Source organism: Rhinolophus hipposideros, assembly GCF_964194185.1.
Source record: "Rhinolophus hipposideros genome assembly, chromosome: 10".
Classification (NCBI taxonomy): domain Eukaryota; kingdom Metazoa; phylum Chordata; class Mammalia; order Chiroptera; family Rhinolophidae; genus Rhinolophus; species Rhinolophus hipposideros.
In genome coordinates, this window is record NC_138056.1 from 13095326 (window position 1) to 13119988 (window position 24663).

At 43.1% G+C, this 24663-nt stretch overlaps 2 protein-coding genes across 3 annotated transcripts in view; one reads left to right on the forward strand and one right to left on the reverse strand.

The window, feature by feature from the left end:
• ACP2 (acid phosphatase 2, lysosomal) overlaps positions 1–3314 on the forward strand; it is a 7653-nt gene extending 4339 nt beyond the window's left edge. Inside the window, exons 9-11 of the mRNA XM_081062061.1 lie at positions 35–141; positions 265–440; positions 2383–3314. Coding sequence (XP_080918187.1) covers positions 35–141; positions 265–440; positions 2383–2516 — 417 coding nt within the window. The 3' untranslated portion in view covers positions 2517–3314. The remainder of the gene's footprint in view (positions 1–34; positions 142–264; positions 441–2382) is intronic.
• DDB2 (damage specific DNA binding protein 2) lies at positions 2926–22661 on the reverse strand. 2 transcript variants are annotated; one of them, XM_081062057.1, is made up of 11 exons: positions 22507–22661; positions 22095–22244; positions 20826–20962; positions 20251–20442; positions 8401–8546; positions 7052–7151; positions 6782–6959; positions 6315–6457; positions 4300–4464; positions 4119–4164; positions 2926–3817 (listed from the first exon to the last, which is right to left on the reverse strand). In XM_081062057.1, exons 2-11 carry the CDS (start codon positions 22219–22221, stop codon positions 3768–3770), a joined length of 1284 nt encoding a protein of 427 aa, XP_080918183.1. In that variant the 5' UTR covers positions 22222–22244; positions 22507–22661; the 3' UTR covers positions 2926–3767. The 2 variants fall into 2 exon arrangements, with proteins under 2 accessions (XP_080918183.1, XP_080918184.1); XM_081062058.1 differs by lacking the exons at positions 4300–4464; positions 22507–22661 and having other exon boundaries at positions 3400–3817; positions 22095–22391.
• Between the last annotated feature and the right edge of the window lie 2002 nt (positions 22662–24663).

Consider the following 24663-nt stretch of genomic DNA (forward strand, 5'->3'; position numbering starts at 1 on the left):
AGCAGTGCTGATGGGGAGATCCTCTTCCTTCCAGCACGACACCACCTTGGTTGCTCTGCAAATGGCACTGTATGTCTACAATGGTGAACAAGCCCCCTACGCCTCCTGCCATATATTTGAACTGTACCAGGAAGATAATGGGTGAGTGGAGCTACCAGTCTCCCCTCTGGAGGGGCACTTGCATGGTGGCTGTAGGCAGCAGCCCAAGGACTCCATTTAAAGGCCTGGTGAGCAGCTTCCATCTTGTCTCCTGTCAACTCTCAGGAATTTCTCAGTGGAGATGTACTTTCGGAATGAGAGTAACAAGGCCCCCTGGCCGCTGAGCCTGCCTGGGTGCCCTCACCGCTGCCCACTGCAGGACTTCCTTCACCTCACGGAGCCTGTCGTGCCCAAGGATTGGCAGCAAGAATGCCAGCTGGCAAGTGGTCCTGCAGACACAGGTGAGGTGCTGCCCACCTCTATGCTAGTCATGTCCCAGAACAACTTGAAATTCATACCCACACGTCTCAAGAACTGTCACGTTTCCAGCCATCTTATCGCATTTCCCTAGACCAGGGGTGTCCAAACTTTTTTCAACGTTTTCCACCAAGGGCCATATTCAGTAAAATACACAAACAGCCGGGCCACTCACTCGAGGTGAAGTACGTATTGCCTCACCTGGTTTATTTAGGTAAACTAAATATATTTTTGGAATTTGCTGCGGGCCAATTAACCATGGATCATGGGCCGCAGTTGGTCCGCGGGCCGCAGTTTGGACACCCCTGCCCTAGACGGTATACTTCCTTACCCTGAGACCATTTTTCACCTTCTCCCTACTCCTCACACTCAGGTGATACCCTCACGTCTGATATCATTGAGAAAATAAAAACCATCAGGAAAGAAATGTCCCATTCTCCCACCACCAGATCTTCCAGCTTATGGCTGGTACAAGCTGCTACTTAAGGCCAATCTCTCCACTTTGGACCCATCTCTTCTCATCTCCACAAGGACCCCTGATGTCTCAATATTTCCTCTCTATTGGATCAGTCCCATCTCAAAAGCCCAACAGAAACCTCTCAGACCCCCATTTTCCTCCAGCTACCACTCTGTTTCTGTTCCCTGTTAGGCACAATCCTTCAATGAGTTACCTAGACTCTGGTTTCGCTTCCTCACTGCCCAATCTCTCAGACTCACACTAGACAGTCTTATGTCACCTTCTACTTCATTGAAGCCACTTTTGTTAAGGACCAATGACCTCCTCTTACCGAAGCCAGTGACCAATTCTTAGTCAGCTTCTCATACCTCTCAGCGGCATTACATAAAATAGGTCACTTCTTCCTTGAACACTTTCTTGGCTTCTCTGATTTTTCTTCTGATAGGCAGCTTCCTTAACTGGCTTCTCCTTCCCACTAAACAGTGCATGGCCCAGGGCTCATCCTGGCTTTCTGTGCCTGAGACCAGCCTCTTGGTTTTCTATACCATCTCCATACTAAGTTCTGTCTGTTTATGACTCGCAGGTTCATGCCCTCTTCTCTGAGCTACACTAACATATCCAGCCAGCTGCTGACTTGAGGGCTCTACCCGGATGTGACATCTCCACGTTTATGTCTGAAACCAAATCTACCCCTCCCCATCTCTTCCTCCCAGCTTCCCCATCTTAGTAAATGCCATATTAGTCACCTAGTTACATAGTTTAATCCTAGAAGTTATCTTGAATTCCCCTTTCTTAGACTCCCCCCAACCAATCCAATGGCAGATCCTATCACCACAACCTTTAAAATACATGCTCTTGCTCCCTAGTTCACTGTACTGTCATCTCTTGCCTGATAAGCTTCCTAATGTTCTTTCTGATTCTCTTCTTGTCCTTACCAGTTTCTCAGCACAGCAGAGAGACTATCTCAAAAACGTAAATCAGTTCACATCACTACCCTTCTCAGAACCTTCCAGTGGCTTCCCATCACATTTGAAATAAAATCCAAGTCTTTACCATGGCCTTCCAGGCCCCACTTGGCCTGGTCCTCTGCGCTCATCTCCTACTTGCCCTCACTTAGTTTGCTCCAGCGATACTTTCATGATGATCCTAGAGCACGCCAGGCTATTCCCATATCAGGGCCTTTTGCACTTACTTCCTGTCCACTCCCCACTCCCACCCCGGCCACAGGACACTGTCCTCTCAGATCTTTGTAAGTCCCACTAATTGACTCCAGGTCTTTGTTCACATTCTGCCTTCCGCGTCCTACGTCGCCATCCCTTTCCCCTTATTTTGCTTTGCTTTATGGCATGTGCCACTAACTGTGGACATCCCCACTGTAAGAACAGCACCTGGCCCTCAAATATTGGTAAGCACCCAAATATTTGTTGAATGGACGCTGACATGCCCTTTTTCCCCGTCTCTGTGCCCAGAGGTGATCGTGGCCTTGGCTGTGTGTGGCTCCATCCTCTTCCTTCTCATAGTGCTGCTGCTCACAGTCCTCTTCCGGACGCAGGCCCAGCCTCCTGGCTACCGCCACGTTGCAGATGGAGAGGATCACGCCTGACAAGAACTCAGCCCCCTTCCATCTGCCTCTTAGGGGAGCTGGGCTTGGCCCTTACTCCCGACTGTTGCTGCTCCCCAGCCCACGGACAGGAGAGCCTGGGTTGGACCACCCTCTGATGATCCCAAATGAGATGAATACTTGGGGTTTGGCTTGGCCCGTGACACCTGTCACTCAGCATTCATGTGCCAGATGTTTGCCAAGTACTGTGTTGGACACTGGCTGTCTCCAAACAGGATTTGCCTCCTCCATTCTCCCTAAGGACCTGAAATGTAGGCAAGTATTTACTTGGGACCTCGGATAAAAGAAACTGAAGGAGTTGGTGCTTGGTCTGCCTTGGGCCCTCGTCTCCCACATTAAGCCCTGCTCTCTCTCTTCCCGCCCGGAGTCTTTGGCAAATGGCTCCCAGGATACAGTTTTGCCTCTCAGTGCTTATTTTAGTGGGAAAATTTGCACAATATTGGGGGTACGGACATTGGCAACCAAGGAACTGGATCACCCAACAGCCAGCCAGTCAAGTTTTCCTTTGTGTATCTAAAGTCACCATCAGAGTCAGATGTGATGCCCTGGGCGCCTTGCTCACCCCTGCAGCCTCAGCAGGTCGGAAGGGTGTTTGTTCTTGGGGGGGAGGGGTGTCAGAGAAAAGTGAACTGCAGTACCGTCATGAAATTACTATTCCCCCTCAGCTGGGCTGGAGTCTCCAGGGGTGTGAGGTAAATGCAGGTTGTGAGCTGGACAGTTGTTGACTGTGGCCCAGAACAGGGCTGAGGCAGCTTTAAAAAATGAAAATTTTAGACTCTTATGCTGTTTCTGTGCCTTTTCTTCATTTTGGGGGACCCAAGGAGCCTTTTGACCAGGTCAGTCCTGGAAGATTGACTCAGAAGCTCAGTTGGGTATGGCTTTATTGGCCATGTACATAGTGAGCACAAATCAAACCCACCACCTGATCACTCTGCCACCACGCGTCAGAGAGGAGAAAAGTACCTTGGCTCCAGGAGAAGCTTGGCTCCAAGTTAGACAAAGCAGGGACCCTTGGGGCGGCCGAGTCGCCAACCCTGGAGAAGTTTCTGGAGCTAAGTCCAGAGCAATAACGTGCCAGTGGCCCAGCCCCACAGTATCCCATGCCACAGCATCCCTGCTCCAGCCCTAAGACTTGGATACCTTTGGCCCTTCAACACACAGCCGCCTCTTCTCACGGGACTTGTTCTCATGTGGCTCCAAGCCCTTGTTGGCCCACACCTTCATTAATGGCTCTCATTTCCGCATCCCAGCTTCCTCCTGGCTCCAAATGAGAATGTGATAACCTAGGAGGAGTGAGACCAGTCTGACTCACTTTCTATTATCAGTCTCAGAGCTTGGGGCTGGCCCAGGGAACCTAGAACTTGGTAAGGAAATACCAGGAAGCCAGGCATCGCCATAATCAAGACAAAACAAAAGGGGTGGAGGGCCTAAACCAAAGAGACCACTCCCTATCCCCTGATTATCTTCTTTACTAACGGCTACCTGGGGGGCAATGTGGCGGGGCTAAACTGGGGTTAGCCTGCACTGAACCTTGGGGAGTAGGATCGGGCCCAGTCAGTCTAAGATACAACCTATTTCACTCACCCATCACAGAGGCCAGCGTGTCCCCCATAGGATTGAATTCATTGAGCTGCAGAGACAAGGGGATAAGCATGAGGAAGGGGTGAAGGTGTTGGGAAAAGGGCACACGAGGACTAATTTCTGGTCAATAAGATAGGGTGAATCCCTGCTTCCTCCCATCATTATTTGAGGACCCAAACCTCACCGAAATGATACCAGAAGATTCTGGGTCATAGAGCTGATGCATCAACTTCCCTGAGCTTCCATCAAACACATCGATTGTCCTTAATTCATAGGGGGTACAGCTTTTGAAATTAGGATCTGGGTATCGGCCCACAACGATGAGATTGTATCGAGGGTGCCAGGCTGCCTAGGAGATGGAGAGGCTGGTCACAAGCATAAATGCAGAACACTATCAGGAAGGACATCAAAAGTACTCTTCGCCACTAACAATTGTTAATACAGTTGCCAACAATTTAATAATGGAGATAAGATCTACACGAAACTAAAAGAATGGTTTTCAATTGTGTGTATGTCTCCCTCTGCACATTTTAAACCCCCAGCTGGCCTCTGTGGCCCTTAGGACACCTTCAGTCCTTCTCTCTCTTGCATTTCTTGAGATCATATCAACTGATACATGTTGTAACATCAGCCTGACCCAGACATTAACCAAAGAGGTAGCCTACCACAAAGCAAAAAGCCTCTGGTAACCAAAACCAAATCGGACTTAAGTTCTCAAGTAACCCCACCACCATCTCCTCCATCAATGTGAATGTTGAAAAAATGGCTAGTTGCTGGGAAGGAGAGGAAAGTCAATGTTCCCAGGAGAGCAAAGTTAACGCTCCACTTAAAACAAATCTGACAGTTATTGGAATGAAAGATTGGATGGGATTTCCCTAAGAAACTTGTCAAAGAAGTTTTGAAGGAGGAAAAACTGTAAGTCACAAACAAGTCACACCTGGGAAGCTGTAAGTTGGCTTGGCTAGATACGAAGTGAGAGATGAGAACAGGTGGATCAATGGGAACGTTAACTGGTGAAGGACCTTGGCTTTATTAAGAGCTTGGGTTTGACTGGAGGTACGTGGGGGCCACTAATACTGAATCATCACCGTTGATTGAGTACTTACCAGGCACTAGGAATGCTGCTGTGGCTTTAAGTATACCGATTCAGACTAACAACAATCCTGTCATTTAGATACTATTATTCTCTTTTTATAGATGAGGAAACTGAGATCCACAATTTAATTTGCTCAAGGTTCGAATGGGCGGGGGGAGGGAGATGTCTGCCTGACTGAAGCTGGTACCCCCACCCCCATCACAGTGCTATACTGACCAAAGAAGCACAGGCATGAAACCTGGAGGTTTGAAGAGGGGCTGTGGTTCTAGAAAAGAATATAAACTAGTAGAGCAGAACTGGCAGAGTTCACACTGCTTAGGGTCTTGGGTAGGAAGGAATTACAGGATTTAAAGATTGTAAGCCTTGGGGACAGAGGCTACGGAGGCGTTAACAAGAAGAAGGCTACGGTTAGCTTACGGATCAACTGAAACTGAGTGTCGGGATCTTAGAAAATGCCCACAGTGAGGAGATCAGGGCTGAAAAGAAAAAATTCAGGACAATGGGTTATCAGAGAGACAAGAGCCAGCAAAGAGGGATTGCAAAAGTGGAACAAAATGGCTGGTCCAGTGGCTCAGGTGGTTGGAGCACCGTGCTCCTAAGGCGAGGTCGCCAGTTCAATTCCCAAATGGGCCAGCGAGCTGCGCCCTCCACAGCTAAGATTGTGAACAACGGCTCTCCCGGGAACTGGGCTGCAGTGAGCAGCCCGAAGGTCCGCGTGGGCTGCCGTGTGCTGCCAGGAGAGGCCGGCAGCCAGTGTGAGTGGCCGGCAGCCAGTGAGAGCCGCTGTGAGCCACTGTGAGTGGCCGACCAGCGAGCGGCGACCTGGCGATGACTGCCTTAGCCGGGCAGAGCTCAAGGCTCATACCATAATATCAGCATGGGCCAGGGTAGACCGAGAAACAATGGCTTGAACTGGAGTGAGGTAGGGTGGAGGCGGAAGAAGGGGAAAAAAACAGTGGAACAAAAGGAGCAGAGAGCCAGGGAATAAGGCTGCTTTGTCAGGACAGGAAGGGATTAAAGGCTTCTGTTACCTGCCCTCTCTCCATCTTGGGCAGACCCCATCTCTCCCTGTGATCACAGTAGCTCTTTACTCCGTCACTTACCTTGATGGGCGTCAAGTGCTGGAAGTGGCGGTGAGGGTGTGGGATCAGGCTCGGGGGGCAGTCCCACTGGGAGGCAGAGTAAACCCGGATCTCACTCTTCTGGTCGGTGGTCAGCAGCTGGGCTCCATCAGGACTGAAATGAGCTGGCAAGTGAAAAACCTCTGAGCTGAAGGCACCACGGGCCTCCTATTGTCCTGGCCTTCACAGGCCTCCTGCAGGGGCACCCTGGCTCCCACTCCTGTCTAGGCAGGGGTGGAAGGGAGGTAAATCTGGGCTGTGAACAAAAACATCCTATAAACTCAGCAGCTGATGGGGGCAGCTACAGTCAGAAAAGTTCTAAGACATCAGCTTGGCCAGTGCTGTCGGGGATAAAGGTTTGACCTAGTGGTTTCTAAACGTTGAGGGAAACCCCAGAAGCAGTGGCGTGGGCAGGGCCTGCAGGAAGGATGAGGTCTGCTATATCACACCTGCGTTGACAGGGTGCCTGTGCGGCAGCGAGTAGAGGAAACTGGATTTCCCTTTAACCTGGCGCAGGTCCCAGATTTTCACTGTTTGATCTACGGAGGCTGTCGCCAGGAGCCAATCACAGCATGGATTCAGGGCCAGATGGGTCACTTTCTTTTTGTGCATCCTCAGATTCCAAAGCTACAGAGAAGATCTCGGGTTCAGGTGGGGGCAGAGAATTGAGGCTGGGGGTAAGGGAGGGAGAGGGAGAACCTGGGCTCCCAATAACGTACCTCCCTGCCGTCCATGTTCAGCAGAATCACGTGCCCCACATTGTCTCCTGTGACCACCACTCGGCTTTTGGCAGACACATCCAGGCTACAAAACCAGAAGCTGGAGGGACAGACTGCTGTAAGACTCTTGGGAACAGAGGCAAGGTCCATTTATTCACTGTTGTAGCTCCAGTGCCTAACGCATAGTAGACACTCAGTAAATTTATTTGTTGAATGAATAACTGTCTTGCCATAGACTCCCATTGAAGAATACTTAGACTTGTCTGCCGTCCAGATAGAAGGTGTGGGGGTGATGGGGCTCAGAAATGTGTCCAGTTACCGCAGGGCCCAGGATCCTCAGTTAGTACGAGTCCCTGAAGCAGCCACACCTCAGAGCGTGCCATAAGGCGTCCCCAGGCTCGCTTGCCCGCTATAGTCCTGGGTTCTGAGGAAGATTCCTTCACCGCCCTCTCCCTTGACATTCCACCCGCTGGGCCACTGGAGATGACAAGGCAAAACAGGGACTGTCCTGCTCTGTTCCTCAGAGCTGGTTAGAAAGAAACTTCTGCCCCCTTCTGAACACTTAGGGAACAGAGCACACACAACCCAGAGGCTATCTGGCCGTTTTTCCCCTCAGACTCGAGGAAGAGGGGATGTGGAGCAGAGCTTATCCACATTCCAGCCAGGAGAGCTCAGATTCATGTTTTCTTTTCCTCTCAAATCCTTGCTACACTGCCTTTTCATCCCCGACAAATATCTCTCAGAGGGAGAGTTTCTTGTGGAAGAGAAACCTCGAGCTGAGTCTATCCCGTCACCTGTCCTGATTGCTCATGGATTCTTACTCCTGTGGGGCAGCCCAGGATGACACCCAGTGCTAGTTAGATGCCCCCACACCCTCAATTCCTCAGGGAGCAGGGTCATGTCTCTGGCTAGAAATCAAAGTGACAAGCACATTTTAGTTTCTGCAGCCACTTGCTCTTGGACATTCTATCCACTTAAACTTCCATCATGGAACTGCTTGGGTCTTTACACACCAGTGAATGTAGGGAATGAAATTTTAAGTTCTTAAGTTCCTGCTCCTGACTTTAAGTGGCTTTCTAGGCCAATACCATGTTGACTTGTCTAGTGAGAACCAAGGTCTGGTCTGATACAGGAACGACTTACAGAAGAGCTGAGGCTCCAGAACCCCTCCCTAAAGCAGTGACACACCTGCATCAGAGTAAGAGCAGCTAAAGAAAAAGTTGAAGAAAGAGAGGGAAGCGTGGAAAGTGGCTAACATCTTTCCTTTCTTCCCAGGTGTGGGTAAAAGAAATGGGATCTCACCAGACTACACTGCGCTCAGGCGCCCTTTCCCCTACGAAACGACTCACTTGTAGGTGCTGTAGCTGGTAAAAACTTGGAGAGTGTTGCCTTGAAAGTCTTGCAGCCTAGTTGTTCCCTCCATTGACGAGGTGAAAAACTGGTTGGGATTGAGAGGGTTAAACTTCAGCCCAGTGATGCTCCCTCCGGCTCCAATCTAACACAAGGGAGAGGAAAGCCAGTGAGTGATGATGGCCCAGGAAGAGGAGGAGGCCTGGATGACTTGTCCCCAAGACAAGTGCCAGTCAGGCAGCACGTGGGGCCAGGCCTGCTTACATGCCTAGACACTCTCCACAGTACTCTATTTCTCCAAGTTTTAGTTTTAGTTTTCTAAATTAACATACAGTGAATTTGGTTGTTTTCAGTATATAGTTTGGATGAGTTTTAACACATGTATTGTTGTGAATAACCACCACCATAATCAGGACGCAGAATTGTTGTCACCACAAAAAAACTCCTGCTCTCCCCCCATTGTAGCCACACCTCCCCCCATGACTATGGTTTTGCCTTTGATAAACTGTCATATAAATGATCATACAGTATGCAGCCTTTCAAGACTAGCTTCTTTCATTTCACTCAGCACAATGTCCTTGAGATTCATCCAAGTTGCTGTGTGTTTCTATAGCTCGTACCATTTTATTGCTGAGTACTCCATTGTGTGGCTGTTTCTCCCACCGCGCTCTTTTTAGAAGAGCTTCAGCTCGGAACAGTGGCTGGGTTAGGAGGGCAGGAGACAGATCTGAGCTCCTTTCTATTTTTTCTCGACATCCCAAGCAATGATGATGAAAATCATCATGATAACATCACTAGGTTAACCTTACTAAGTGCATGTTACGCATGAGGCACTGTTTTAAGAATTTTACATTCCCAAGAGTTCCTTCTTCACTTCTTTCTTGTGCCGCTACTACCCTAGCTTCATGGACCTCTACAAGGTCTCATACAAAACATCCACTTCATTCGTTCAGCACGCTAACTGGCACTTTCCATTCACTCTATAGAACATTCTAACCAATGCCCGTCGTCTGACAAAACCTTGCTCCTCGTGAGATAATCTCCTCCTTACCAAGGGTCAGTTGTGTTTATTCTTAAACCTGTATATGCTAGTTGTACTTTTGATTGTAATTATGTAATTTAATTGAACATGTAATTTAGTCACACATAATTTGCTAACCATTTAATTAAATATTTAAACTAAACATTTACACATTTAATTAAACATGTCATTTAATTAAGCTGATGAAATACATGCAAAAAGACCATTGTTATGTCTATGAAAGCCATGTTGAATGATATAGAGAAATTAAATAAAAATGAATTTCTAGGGCGGCCGGTTAGGCCAATGGTTAGAAGGCAATGCTCATAACACCAAGGTCGCTGGTTTGATTCCCACATGGACCAGTGAGGTGCGCCCTCTACAGCTAAAATTGTGAACAACAGCTCTCCCTGGAGCTGGGCTGCTGAGAGGTTGGCCTAAGCTGCTGTGTGCTGCCGCAGGATACTGTGTGGCGCCCTGAGCAGCCGGAGGCCAGAGTGAGCTGCCATGGGCTGCCGTAGGCTGTTGTGTGCTGTTGTGTGCTGCTGTGGGCTACTGTGAGCGGCTGACCGACAACTGGCAACTGACTGCCTCAGCTGGGGGGAGTGCAATACCAGCATCGGCCAGGGAGCTGTGTCCTACACGGCTAGACTGAGAAACAACAGCTTGAACATGAGTGGGGTGGGGAGAGTAGGTGGAAGAAGGGGAAAAAAATAATTGCTAAAAATAAGAGTTCTCAAATTACACGTGGGTAAGATACTTATAAAAAACTAGGGTGGGAAGTAATGAAAATTTAGAAAGAATATGGAATCAGGTTGCTTCAGGACTATAGGTAAATTACGTCTCCACTTTACGTAAATGGAAACTAGACCCTCTAAAGAACACATTATGTGTGTGGTTTATGTAAGATCAGGTGCACCCTAATGAGTGGACCCTTCCTCCCAGGAAAGGACAGGCCCTATGTCAAAGCATCAGTAAGAAAGACAAACATAAACATTTTAAGTTAAAAGGCATGAGTGTTCTTCTAGCAAGCATGGTCTATGACCAACTCCTGCACTGAGACGGACTAAGAAAACCTGGACAAAACATGAAAAAGGAATATATTTGAGACTTCTAATTCACGTGATGGTGAATTAGCTTGTGTCAAGCCAACCTTCTGCTGAGAACAACTAGAAAGGTAGATAAAATACAGGTCTTTAAAGAAAAGTTTCTGAAGTGAATGGAGAGCTATTGAGGCATCAAGTTGGACTTGCTGACCAACATACTAGAGAGAAGAGAAGCAGAAAAGTAAGCCTGACATTTGGATGCTGCTTTTCAGATTAGAAAGCTGTGGCTTCAAAGCAAACACCGAACAGCACAGAAGCGGAACTGAAAGTGGTGGCTTAAAGGTTGAGAATCTGAGCACAGCTTTTGTCAGTCTCACAGGGCACGTCAGCAAAAACTGGAGTTCAGACCTGGCGAGGAGGAGAGATCTTGGAAAAAAATCCAACTTTCAGTTAGGATCTCTGACCCTAGAAATAAGAACAAACTGGAAAAAGGCCATCCCTCACAAAGAATAAAGTCCAGATTCAAATAATTTCAATCTCTGATCAGACCGACATGATCTGATTCCACCCTGCCTGCAGAGGAAAAAAATTAATTATCTCTAGAGAAAAATAACACCACTCAGAAGTTCAAACTACCTCTAGAAGTCTTCATACTCAATATTTGGCATTAAATCTAAAATGATCCAGTATCTCAGCGGACAAGACCAAATAACCAATAACTAAGAGAAAAAAACAACAGTTGTAAGACACAGGAGATCTACATATTGGATATACTGGACACCAGTTTTAAGATAATTGTGATTAATATACATTAAAAATAGACCTAAATTAAAAATTGGACAAAATATTTGAATAGACATTTCTCCAAAGAAGACATACAAATGGCCCATAGGAATATTAAAAGGTGCAGAACATCTCTAATTGGGGAAATGCAAATGAAAACTGCAATGAGATATCACCTGACATCTGTGAGAATAGCTTATCATCAAAATGACAAAAAATAACAAGCGTTAGCAAGGATGTGGAGAAAAGGGAACTTTTGTATACTGTTAATGGAAATGTAAATTGGTAGAGGCATTATGGAAAACAGTATGGAGTTTCCTCAAAAAATTTAAAATAGAACTACCATATGATGAAATAACACTTCTGGGTATATATCCAAAGGAAATGAAATCAGTTTCTCAAAGCGTTATCTGTCCTCCTGAGTTTATTGCTATTATTCACAGTAGCCAAGATATGGAAACAACCTGTCTGTTGATAGATGAATGGATAAAGAAAATGGGGTGTATTTATATAATAGAACTTTAGTCAGCCTTTAAAAAGAAAGAAATCTTGTTATTTTCAACAACATGGATGAACCTGGAGGACGTTATGCTAAGTGCAATAAGTAAGACACAGAAAGATTAATACTGTATGATCTTATTTACATGTGCAATCTAAAAAATTCAAACCTATAAATGCAGACAGTTGAATGGAAGGTGCCAGGGGCTGGGTGATAGGGGAAATAGAGAAATATTGGTCAAAGGGTGCAAAGTTTCAATTATGCAGGAGGAAAAAATTCTGAAGATCTAATGTACAGCATGGTGACTACAGTTAATAATAGTGTATTGTATACTTGAAATTTGCTAAGATTGCTAATTGTTCTCAGCACACACAAACGAAAAGGTAAGTATGTGATGTGATGGATGTTAATTAGCTTGTTTGTGGTAATAATTTCACAATGTATATGTGTATTAAAACATCATGTTGTACATCTTAAATCGACAAAATTTTTGTCAATTATACCTCGATAAAGCTGGGGGGACAAAACACAAGTGTTGGTACAGATGTGGAGAAACTGAAGTCCTCCTACATTGTTGGTGGGAACACGAAATGGAGCAATCACTTTGGAAAAGCTTGGCAAAAAATTAAACATAAAGTTACCATATGACTTAGCAATTTCACTCCTAGATATATAACCAAGATAAATGAACACATATGTTTACCGAAAAGCTTGAAATATTCATAGCAGCATTATTCATAGTAAAAGAGAGGCTAAAAATCAAAGACTCAAACATCCATGTCAAGAAGTTGTAAAACTAGCAAGAAAGTAAAGCCAAAGCAAGTAGAAGAAAAATAAAGAACAGAAATTAATGAAACACAAAACAAATATGCAGTGGGGAGAGTCAACACAGCCAAAAGTTGGTTCCATGAAAAGACTAATAAAATTGATAAATCCCTGGTGAGACTGACCAAACAAATGAGAAGGCACAAATAACCAATTTAATGGATGGAAAAGGGACATAAACATAAGTTATAAGAGGGTATCATAAACAATCTTGAATTTGAAATTTCAGATGAAAGGGCAAATTCCTAGAAAAATACACACTTGCCAAAATGACAGAAGATGAAAATCTGAATAGTCTGGTGATCTATTAAAGATATTGAATTCACGATGAAAAACTTTCTTGCAAAATAAATTCTAGATCTTGGTGGCTTCACTGGTGAATATACTACATATTTAAGGTAGCTATAATATTAGCATTTTTTTTTGAAACTTTATTTTCAAACTATTTCAAACTCATAGAAAAATTGCAAGAATAGCCCAAAAAACTGTTTTTCTGGGACCATTTGATAATAAATTGCCAACATGATGTCTCATCATCCTCAAACACCTTACTGTGTATATCCCACATATGTAAAAACATTCTCCTACATAACCACAGTAAGACCATCAAAACTTAGGGGTATGTAAAACAGTTCAAAGACATAGAAACAGAAAAATTGTAGTTATCAAGGGCTGAAGGGCAGGGGAAGTGGGGAATTGTTATTCAATGGGTATACAGTTTCAGTTTTACAAGCTGAAAAAGTTCTGGAGATTTGTTGCACAACAATGGGAATATAGTTACCACTACTGAACTGTACACTCAAAAATGGTTCAGATAACAAATTTTAGGTTATGTTCTTTTACCACAATTTTAAAAAAAGCAGTATCACTTGCTAGAAATTGTAGATGTAAAAAAGTGAAAAATAAAAGAAAAATTAAATGAAAAAAATATAACTAATAAACCAACCAAACAAAAAACAATCAGTATAGTTTACCACATTAACAGAATAAAGGGGAAGAATCATATGCTGATCTCAATAGATACAAAAAGTATTTGATGAAATTCAATTATCATTCATAATAAGAACTTTAGGCAAAGTAGGAATAAAAGGGGCACTTACTTAATCTGATAAAGGATACTTAAAAACAAACAAGTTTTAAAAACAAATGCACTCCTAGTTATAATCCCAAAAGAACTGAAAACAAGCATTCAAACAAAAATTTTTACATAACTGTTCATAGCAGTTGTATTAATAATAACAAAAGGTGGAAACAACCCAAATGTCCATTAAGAGAAGAATGGATAAATAAAATGTGGTATATCCATATGATGGAATATTACTCATTTATAAAAAGGAATGAAGTACTGATACATGCTACAACCTGGATGGACCTTAAAAATATTATGCTAAGGAAAGCCAGACCCAAAAGGACAAATATTGTATGACTCCATTTATATGAGGTACCTAGAATAGTCGAATTCATAAAGACAGAAAGAAGGTAAGTTGGGCAGGGGGAAAAGGTATTAGAGATTCATTGTTTAATGGGTACAGAGTTTTATTTTGGGATGATGAAAAAGTTCTGGAGATGGACAATGGTGATGGTTGCACAACAATGTAAATATACTTAATGCTACTGAACTATACACTTAAAAATGGTTAAAATGGTAGATTTTCTGTTACGTATATTTTACCACAATCAAAATTAGCAGTAATCATAATGATAAAATATAAATGTCTTCTACGATCAAGAATAAGACAAAGATACCTGCCTTCACCAATATTCAACAATGTACCAGAGGTCTTTGCCAACAGACTAAAGCAAAAAAGAAGTATAAGAATGGTAAAGGGAGAAATCAAACTCCCATTATTTGTAGATGTGTAGGAAAGATTGTATAGGAAAAAAGTTTAAACCCTCAAATAAACTATTAAAAGTATTAAATGTGGATTTCTGCTTCTAACTATGAACAGCATGTAGGACAATACCTAGTAACCTAACATATACATAACGGGATTCCCCCCCAAAAAAAGGAGCGGGGAGGGAAAAATTATTTAAAGAAATATTGGCCTAACATTTTCCAAATTTGATAACTATAAACTCACAGATCTAAGAATCTCAATGAACCTCAATCAGAAGAAACATAAAAGACACCAAGCAAATCATAATCATTTTTAAAGTAGCCAGAAGAAAAAAAGAAAAACCATGAATAGAGATACATAAGAATGAGAGTAGACTTCATATCAGAAGGAAAATGTTACCAAAAGAAATTCTGGATCTCACAAAGGAATGAAAAGCACTGGAAATGGCAAGTATGTGGGTTTTTATTAGTTTTTTTTTCCTCATTTAAAAAATATCTTTAAAAGATACCTAACCCTACAACCCAGCCATTCCACAACTAGGTACTTACTCAAGAAAAATAGAAACATACGTTGTATATCCACACAAAGACTTGTACATGAATGTTCATAGCAGCTTTATTTGCAACAGTCAAAAACTAGAAAAAATCCAAATGTCTTTCAACAAGTGAATGGATAAATTGTGGTATATCAATACACTGGAACACTACTTAGAAATAAAAGCTATTGATAAACACAAAAATGTAGATGAATCTCAAAAAATTATACTGAGTGAAAGAAGGCAGAAAAAAGTATATTGTATGACGCCATTTATATAAGTGTAGAAAATGCAAATTAATCAATAGGGATAAAAAGCAGATTAATGGTTTTCAGGGGACATGACAGAGGGTAGAAAGAAAGGAATTACAAAGGGGCATGAGAAAACTTTTGGGGTGATGGATGTGTTCATTATTTTAATTGTAGTGATGGTTTCATGATTGTACACATGTCAAAACTCATCAAATTGTACACTTTAAATATCTATAGTTTATATATCAATTATACTCCATACAGAGTAAACAAAAAAAGACAACTGACTATATGAAGCAAAAATACTAATGTATTGTGAGGTTTATAACATATATACATATAAAATGTAGGACAAGGAGAGAATGGAGAAAATGAAAGTAAATATAGTTGTAAGATTCTTACAATACATGTGAAGTGGTATATTATTTGAGGGCCAATGATGAGTTAAAGCTGTATATTGGAAAGCCAGGAACAACCACTAAAAGAGAAAAGGGAAGGGAAGAAAAGTATAATATAATAATCCAATAGTAGATATAAAATGGAATCATAAAAAGTACTCAACCAAAAATAAGGGAAGAAAAAAAGGAAAATGGAACAAAGATGAGACAAATAGTAGTAAGATGACAGATTTAAACCCAATCATATTAATAATCATATTAAATATAAATGGTCAATTAAATGCCAGTTTTTGTCAGGTTGGTTTTTAAAAAATACTTTTTTATATACAAATTTTGTATACAAATACACAAATATGTTAAAAATAAAAAGATGGAAAAAGACATACCATGCAAACATTAATCAGAAGAAAGCTGGAGTAGCTATATTAATATCAAACAAAGAAGATTTCAGAACAAGAAATATTACCAGGGATAAAGGGAGACATCGCAGAATGACAAAGGGGTCAGTTTGTCGAAAGGATGTAATTCTAAATGTGTAAACACCTAATAACAGTTTCCAAATGCTTGAAACAAAAACTAAAGGAAAACAGAGACACAATTTTATAGTTAGAGATTCCAATATTCCTCTCTCAATAATCGATAAAAAGACGGAAAATCAATAAGGGTAAAACATTTGAACACTATCAACCAACTTAACCTAATTGACATTTAGAGAATAATTCACTCCAAAACAGCAGAATACACATTCTTTTCAAATGCACATGGAACATTCACTAAGATAGTCCCTATGCTGGGCCATAAAACAAGTTTAAAATGTAAAAACTCTGGAATCATATAAAATGCTTTCTGTTCATAGCAGAATAGCACTAGAAATCAATAACAGTGATATATTTCAACAATCCCCAAATATTTGGAAATTAAACAACATAAGAATAACCAATATGTCAAAAAAGAAATAATAAAAAATGTGGAAAATAATTTGAACTAAATGAAAATAAAAAACACAACAAAATTTGTGATATGAAGTTAAAGAAATACTTAGAGGGAAATTAAAAGCATTAAGTGGTTAATTAGAAAAGAAGAAAGGTATTAAACAGTCTAAGCTTCCATCTTAAGAAATGAGAAAAAAAAAAAAAAGAGCAAATTAAGCCCAAGGTAAGCAGAGGAAAGAAAACAGCAAAAATCAATGAAAAAGAAAATATAAAAATTACAGAAAATCAATGAAACTGAAATTGATAAACCTCTAGCAAGACTGATCAGGAAAAAAAAAAGAAGAAAGAAATTACCAATATCAAGTATATGAGGGGAGACATCACTACAGATCCTATATACAAAGAAAAGATGATATGGGAATACTATGAACAACTTTATGCCACTAAATTCAACAGCTCATATAAAATGGACAAATTACTTGAAAGATCAACTATCAAGCTCATTCAACAAGAAACAGATAACCTAAATTGCCCTGTATCTATTAAGAAAATTGACTATATAGTTAAAAACCTTCCAACAAAAAAAACAAACTCCAGGCCCAGATGGCTTCACTAGTGAATTCTATGAAAAATTTAAGGAAGAAATAGTACTATTTCAATGCAAATTATTCTAGAAAACACAAGAAGAGGGAACACTTCCCAACTCTTTATGAGGTCTGCATTACCCTGATACCATTATCAAAAGCATTTTTTAAAAGAGAAATTATAGGATATTTTTAAGTGATCATGGGGTATGGTATGATTAAGCTAGAATATCTGATGCAGTAAGTAATATACACCAGATTCTAGGATAGAATATTTATGTACAATCTAAGTAGAAGTACGGGTGTGTGTAATACTGTATATACACACAGAAAGACGTACAAAATGGGGATTTCAGGCAATATTTACTTGATTCTTTATACTTTTCCTTTTATTTGAATTTCTTATGATGAGCATGGACCATTTTGATAATGAAAATAAATAAAGCTATCTTCATTTCAAAAATGTAATACATGCTCCCTTGCCAATGGTCTGAAAGATGTAAAGATGAGAGTCCAGGTCAGATGACTAAAGAAGTGACAACATGAGGCACTGCTGCTCTTCCAGTCACTGGTCTCAAATCAACTTTCTGCTGTCAGTATCTGGGAGTAAAAGCAGACATTTCTCTAGACCACCATAATATTCTTGTGCTCCAACCTAGCTCCCTGCTAGTCACAAAGTTCAAATGCCCAGACTAATCTCCACAATCGTGCGAGGAAACTTCATTTCAATGCACATTATAAGGGTGATGTAAACCAAAAGCAGCCCCAGCCTGGCACAAGTTCAAAGCAGTTATCATTCCCCTTTTGGTTGGGAGGCTCTTCCCCTAGGACAGCCTTAGGCTACTTCTTAATTTTCTCTATGCCCATGTCCTGGATTCCTAAGGGGGGGAAAAATCTCTTCCTGCCTGAGCTTTGTTTTTGACTTCAGTTTAAAACTGCCCCTTCTGGTCCTGTCTCACAGGCTGGGCAGGAAGCCCACCGAACTCCGTCCGCAGCACTCCACTGGCTGCCTTTCTTCTAGTAGCTTCAGGCACTTGTTTTCTTCAATACCCATCTCATAGCTTCAGTCCTATTCTCCCAAACCTGTCTAAACTGACCTTTTCTGATGGGTTCTCTCCTAACCCTCCACTTAAAGAGAACTCGTCCTGGGTTCCAGAGATAGACAAGCAGTGAGCTGAAGCTGAATCCAGTTCACAAATGTGTTTTATTTAACTATATGAGCATGTTTAGTTTTATTTAGATCCTGACATGAAAAAATCAAGATATTTTAAATTGAAACCCTTGTGTACTGTTGTTGGGAATGTAAAATGGTGGCACCTCTACGCACCATTTAAACAGTATGGCAGGTCCTCAAAAAATTAAAAATAGAATTACCATATGATCCAGCAATTCCACTTCAGGGTATCTACCCAAAAAAACTGAAAGCAGGGACTCAAAGAGATTTTTACACCCATATTCATAGCAGCATTATTCACAAGAGCTAAAAGGTGGAAGCAATCCAAGTGTCCACTGACAGATGACTGGATAAGCAAAATGCAGTAAATAGACAGTAGAATATTATACAGTCTAAAACGGAAGGAAATTATGACACAAGCTACAACACAGATTCACCTTGAGGACATTATGCTAAGTGAAATAAGCCAGTCACAAAAGGATAAATATTGTGTGATTCCACTTATATGAGATACTTACAAAAGAATAGTGAAAATCAGAGATACAGAAAGTAGAATGGTGGTTGCTAGGGGTTGGAAGCATAGAGGAATGGGAATCAGTATTTAATGGGTACAGAGTTTCAGATTTGCAAGATGAAAATGTTCTGGAGACTGGTTACACAACAAAGTGAATGTACTTAATGTCATTGAACTCTGCATTTAAAAATGGTTAAGATGGTAAATATTATGTGTATTCCATCACAATTTTTAAAAATCAGAACATTTTATGTAAAAAATAAGGCTTTCAGGTTTCATTTGGAAAAAACAAATGAGAATAACCATGGGACCTAGATTCTTGCATGTGAACCATCTCGTTTATCACCGACCCCACCACCTTACATCATTCTTTTACCTGTTTGGCTCTTTTAGGCATATGACTTTGTGGTTCCTACTCAAAATCCAGAGAATCACTTTTGGTAGGTAGTACAGCCATCCAATGTCAGCACTTAGCTTGGGCAAGCTAACGGTCTTCTATTTGGTGGGAGGACCAACATCCTCACCACCCCTCAGCAACTGAGGATAAACGTGCATGACTAAGAACATCCCGAAAAACCTCTATGCCAAACCTTATTCCAAACACACTCTGTCTTTCCTCCTTTCCTCTCCGTTTCTCAATAAATATTGTTCTTCCTCACTCCTCACTCATCCGTGAAGCCTTCTCTACTGACTCTAATTTCCAAGACGTTCTTCCTAGTTACTGTGTATGTATACATCCCATCTACCCAGTTACGCTTCAAGCTTCTCATTCATTCAACAAATAGGAAGCCGTTACTATAGGCCAAACATCATCCTAGGTACGAAGGATGCAATGGTCTACTAGAAAGACATGGTCCCTGCCATCATGCAGCTTACTTTCAAGTGGGCAAGGTAAGTACATACGTAAAACATTTCAAAATATTGATAAACATTGTGGGGGGAGGAAAGTGAAGCAGGGTAATGAGACAGGGATTGGGATACAGATTACTTTAGACAGAGTGGTCAGTGAGAGCTCATTGAAGAAGTGTGATGAGGGGAGACCTGAATAATAAAAGGGAGCCAGCCATGAGAAGACCCTGGGAAAGAGCACTCCAGCCAAAGGGAAGAGCAACTGCAAAAAGACCCAGTTTCAGGAATAAAAATAGCCAGTGTGGCTAAAGCACAGGAAGTTAGAAAATACAGCAGTACAAGATGAGGTCAAGAGTTATGAAGGGGCTTAGATTCTATTCTATTCGATGTGGTGACTTACTACGTAGAGGGTGATCAACATTTTATACCTTCTAATATTTTAAGGGCAGGCACTCAGTAAAGATTTGAGTAACATTACCATTTACTTGTTTGAAAATACCCACAGTTACTTTTGCTCCCAATTATCTCCTTTTTACTGGATTACTTTTCATTCCTTCCACACTTCTTCAGCACAGTTATCTGGCACAGGGAACTGCTCACCCCTTCAATGAAAGTAGGTTTGTCCTTTATGCCAAAGTTCCAGAGCATGATATCTCCCCCTTTGGAACCCACAGCCAGGGTGTTGGGGTGCGTTGGGTGCCATGCCAAGGATGTGGCCCTTCTGTCAAAGGGGGCAGCCTTATGGAATATCCGGTAAGAAGCCAGAGAGTGCACAAAGGACTGCTGGAGACACTGACACAGAAAGAAAAGAATTAAGTTGAATGAAAACCCAAGTCCTACATAAATTGCCAAACTCTGCCTCCTCCATCGATGAGCCCTAGGGCCAAGTCCTCCCACCAAAGGAACACTCACTGCCTGGCTCTGTGCGTGAAAACATTTGCAGTTATGAATGAACTAATCTTGGAGAGGAAGAGGGCAGAGTACACTTCAGCTGGGACCTTTACAGCCTAAGACTTCTACCTGGCTGAGTGCCCAGTAGGCCAATCCCCAAGGTGGTGTGATCTGACCACTCTGACAAACCACTGAACCAACCCAGCATCTAATTTTGGAGCATCCAGTTGTAAAAAGGCACCCTTGAGCAAACCCTTGAGCAGTTCAGCCAGGAAATGCCTCACCTGCTGTAATGATGGCCAAGCAGCTTTGCCCAGCTTATGGTGATGGAGGGCCCTGACGATGCTCTTGCATAGTGGCGGGACGCGCAGGCTAGCCAACCCTGCCCAAAGGCAGCCTGAGTCAAATCTTCTGCTAGAACCTGCCAAGCAGAACACATATTTTCCTCTCCGATCTCACTCAAGAAAGGCTTTTCAGCCGAAATCTCAGAAAGAAAGCCTTGTTGTTTCCTTCGGCATAGTCAATCTCTCTCATCACCTCCCAAGCCTTTTCCATGGTCCGCTCAGTCTCACCCAGCACAAGAAATAGTAAGTAGGGATTCAGCTCCTCCCCCCAAATAGTAATTCTGAAGTGAAACTAAATATGATGGTGCAGAGGTCCTGAGAGCTGAGCCAAAGAAACACACAAGAATAAAGTATATGCAGAGCTCTTCCCAGTTTGGATTGGAAAACTTGTGCTAAGGTTGGGTGACAATTTTAAAATCACGTATAATGCACAATAAAAAGTTTAGGGCAGCGTAGAAGTGACTGTTTGGGAAAAGAAGTATCTTTAAATCCTATATTAAAATAATATAGAGGTGACCAGTTGTTGGCCCCAAGTTTAATCTGTTCTCCTGAAAACCAACAGGATCCAGAGAGTCCGGCATGGCTCTAAATTAACTAAGCTACTTTTGGGGAGGCAGAGCCACTTAGACGAGGAATAAAACAACTCTGGATCACCAAGATGTATTTGAAGATCTGATCTCTATGAATCCGGCCTCTTGATAACCAATTCTTTCTTTTCGTGGACAAAAAAAACACTTCAACGACCCCCTGCTCCAGTCTTTCTGAGTTCCCTCACACTCCTCATAGCCCTAGGTTCTAGCTTCAATAAGCCTGAGAATGTGTTTTCTAAGGAAGGGAGGAAATTGAGGGCTCTCACAGCTGAAACGAAGGACATACAGCTAATAACCCTATTTAAATTCAGCACACACACCACCAGGCAAGGTAGGATTATTTTAAGTAGTCCTTAGTGTGTCAAAATCCAGATACAAACAAGGAATTTGAAAAGTCCGTTGTGGCTGATGTAATGGAGCTCATCTGCCTCTCCCGTCACCTGAGAGAGGGTAAGCCCAAGCTCTTTGGTGCCAAAAGCCCTGCAGACAATCTGCACAGCTCGAGGCATCTGAAACGTGGAACAGCCTCAGGAACCTAGACGCACCCATCCCCCACTCCAGCCTCCTGCGTGAGAACCCCAAATGACGGAATTATCAAAGCAGCAGGCGCAGGCAGTACCGGGGCCCTTCACACAGAGCTTCTTGGCCTCGGGCTCCAGCTCCGGGGGACTTCTGCTCCTCTTGCTCTTGGGGCACACAACCACCTCAGGGGGCTTCCGGGTTTCTGGGCGTTTCCTGGGAGCCATCGCGTCCTCCGTGCGAAGGGGTTCTATGCCGAGATTATGGAGGGAAGATTGAGAAGCCTCTGGGGAGAAAAAAGGCGAGGACCAGGGAACTGGTCCAACTTCCCGCCAAACATGCCAACTTCCCGCCAAACAGGCTCAAGGCTTCCAAACTGGCTTCTAGTTCCGGCCCCGCCCCTGCCGGAGAGGCCCCGCCTCTCCCGGGAAGGCGGGGGCGCGCGCGGATACCTGGGAAGTGTGTGAGGGGTGGTGCTCATAGGCTCCCTCGGGAAATGGGATAGCACCTACGTGTTGGTCCTGAGCTAGTCGAAAGTCCGCGGACCTGCCAGGAATAAAGATGGCAGCCAGTGCCAGGCCACCCCACTTGAAGCCTCTTCAGACGCGGCGCTGCCAGGCTTCAGAGGGTCCACAGCCGACCAGGTGCGAATTAAGGCTTCAGCTCCGCCCTCTCTGTCTTTTAATTGGCGATCATGACCCCTTGGGCTTCGGGATTGGCTGATCCGTACAGTTAGTGGGAGGTGGCTTTGTAGAAAGCTGGCCACTTCCCAGCGGTGGAAACCGACCTCTTTTCCGCCTACAAACTTTGCGATCAGTATAGAGTATGTAATCTCTCCGGTTTAGTAGAATCTCAGCTTCTCTGTGGAGAGTGGTTGAAACTCGCAGCTATTAACTAACGTTTCCCCAAACCTGCTACATGTCCGCCTGGGGCGCAGCCTAGAGCAATGAGGGGCTGGAGGGCGTGCCGGGCCAATCCTGCTTAGGGTCTTGTGCACGTCTTCTGCCAAACGCCGAGGCAGTGACTCACAGGTGAGGCTGCGCTGGCCTGCCTGGCCCGACGGGGATGCACCCCACTTTCCGCGACGAGCCAGGCGGAAGCTGAGGTTAGTTGGGAACTGCTGGGTCTTTTCTTCCACCCGCTAAACCCGCTGCCAGGCACTTCGGTAGGGTAAGAGGAAACAAAAATGCATTGACAGTAAAGCCTGCACTCAGGGACAGGTGAGGATGAAAGACACTTCAAAATATAACTCTTGGAAGAAAATGAATGCCTGGGAAGAAAAATTCGAAAATGCGTTTTTGATGGGAAGATCAGCTCAGAGTGTTACAAATGACAGCCACCCAGGGGGCAGGCTGGTGGCTTCTCCCCTGCTGTCTGGTAGCTGGTGTTTTCAGAGCTGTGTTGCAAAAGCAAGCTGCCTCCCTTTTACTCAGACCAGCCATTAGTTTCACCTCAGCAGGGTGCTCATTTCTGGAGGGATACAGCCTACTGAGAAGAGAAGAGAAATAATGTGAAACAAGTCAAAACAATTCCAGATAGAACACAGTTGAGTACTAAATTGTGGCATGCCAACCAAGACTTTTAGATGCATTCAGAAAAGATCATCGAATGGAGCAAGTATTTAGGAAAGCCTCACAGGGAAACGGGGATTTCATGAAGTTGGCTGGGGGAGGGAGAAGAGCCTCCTAGGCAGAGAAACAGCTTGATACAAGTTAGGCATGGGTGCGAGTTATAAGAGAAAAGCAGCCCCTGGCATCTGGGAGCAGGCCTAGTGTTCTGTCAAAATCAACAATTTCACCAAACAACACCAGACAAGGCCACTCTGTGACCTTAGGGTTTCCGGGTGAGAATTCCCACCTGTTCTCGTGAATTTTTTTCGTTTTCCCATTCCCAAATCCCAAGAAAAGTTGGTCGGGAAATCGGGAAAACCGGCTCCTGAACCCAGGTCGTTGGTAGCATCGGCCATCACTTTGTGGAAACGATTCATCGTGGAGAACAGTAAACAGTTTATATCTCAGGATTCGGGAATGGGAAAGCAAAAAACATTCCTGAGAACAGGCGGGAAGTCCTGCCCGGCAACCCTAGCTATGATAGGTCAACGCAAAAACATGATCAATCATATCTGAACGCAGGCAAAAGTATGAACATTGTCCAAACCACAAAAATGACAAAGCTACCCCCTATTATTTTGGCTAATATGAATGACTGAGGCTTCTTTGTCAACCACAGCCTTGGCTTTGCTTCATTCCTCCCACCTTTTAGATAGCATTTGTCAATACCCAATCATAGAATTACCCCCATTTCCTACCAGCCTCCAATCCAAAGCAAAGCCCCACTTCTTTGAACCCTTATCCAAATCATTCGGCAGAAGCCAGTCCTATAAGTTCTTTCTAACACCTTCTTACAGAGATGTCCCACCATTCCCCATGGTATGCCTCCTCTGTTGCAATGAGCACTAAACCCAAAGTTCAACTGTGGACAGGAGTGTCCCTGATGGTATTTGGCTTGGAGGCATTGACATTTATGAGTCTGGTAAGGAGACAGCTTAAAGATGAGAAAACTGATTACACAGGGGATCAGTTTTGCAAAGTAAGAGAGGCCAAACAAAGGGCGAAGTTGAATGGCAGGCAAAAGAATTCAAATTTCATTTATTCTACTGACATTTATCA

Excerpts from the sequence above, each read along its gene's own strand:
- DDB2 (XM_081062057.1), bottom strand. The coding sequence starts at position 22,221 with ATGGCTCCCAGGAAACGCCCAGAAACCCGGAAGCCCCCTGAGGTGGTT. Across the intron at positions 20,443-20,825 it reads CTTGGCCATCATTACAGCAG|TGTCTCCAGCAGTCCTTTGT; the intron begins GTGAGGCATTTC and ends TTTCTGTGTCAG. Across the intron at positions 6,458-6,781 it reads CAGGCACCCTGTCAACGCAG|CTCATTTCAGTCCTGATGGA; the intron begins GTGTGATATAGC and ends TTCACTTGCCAG.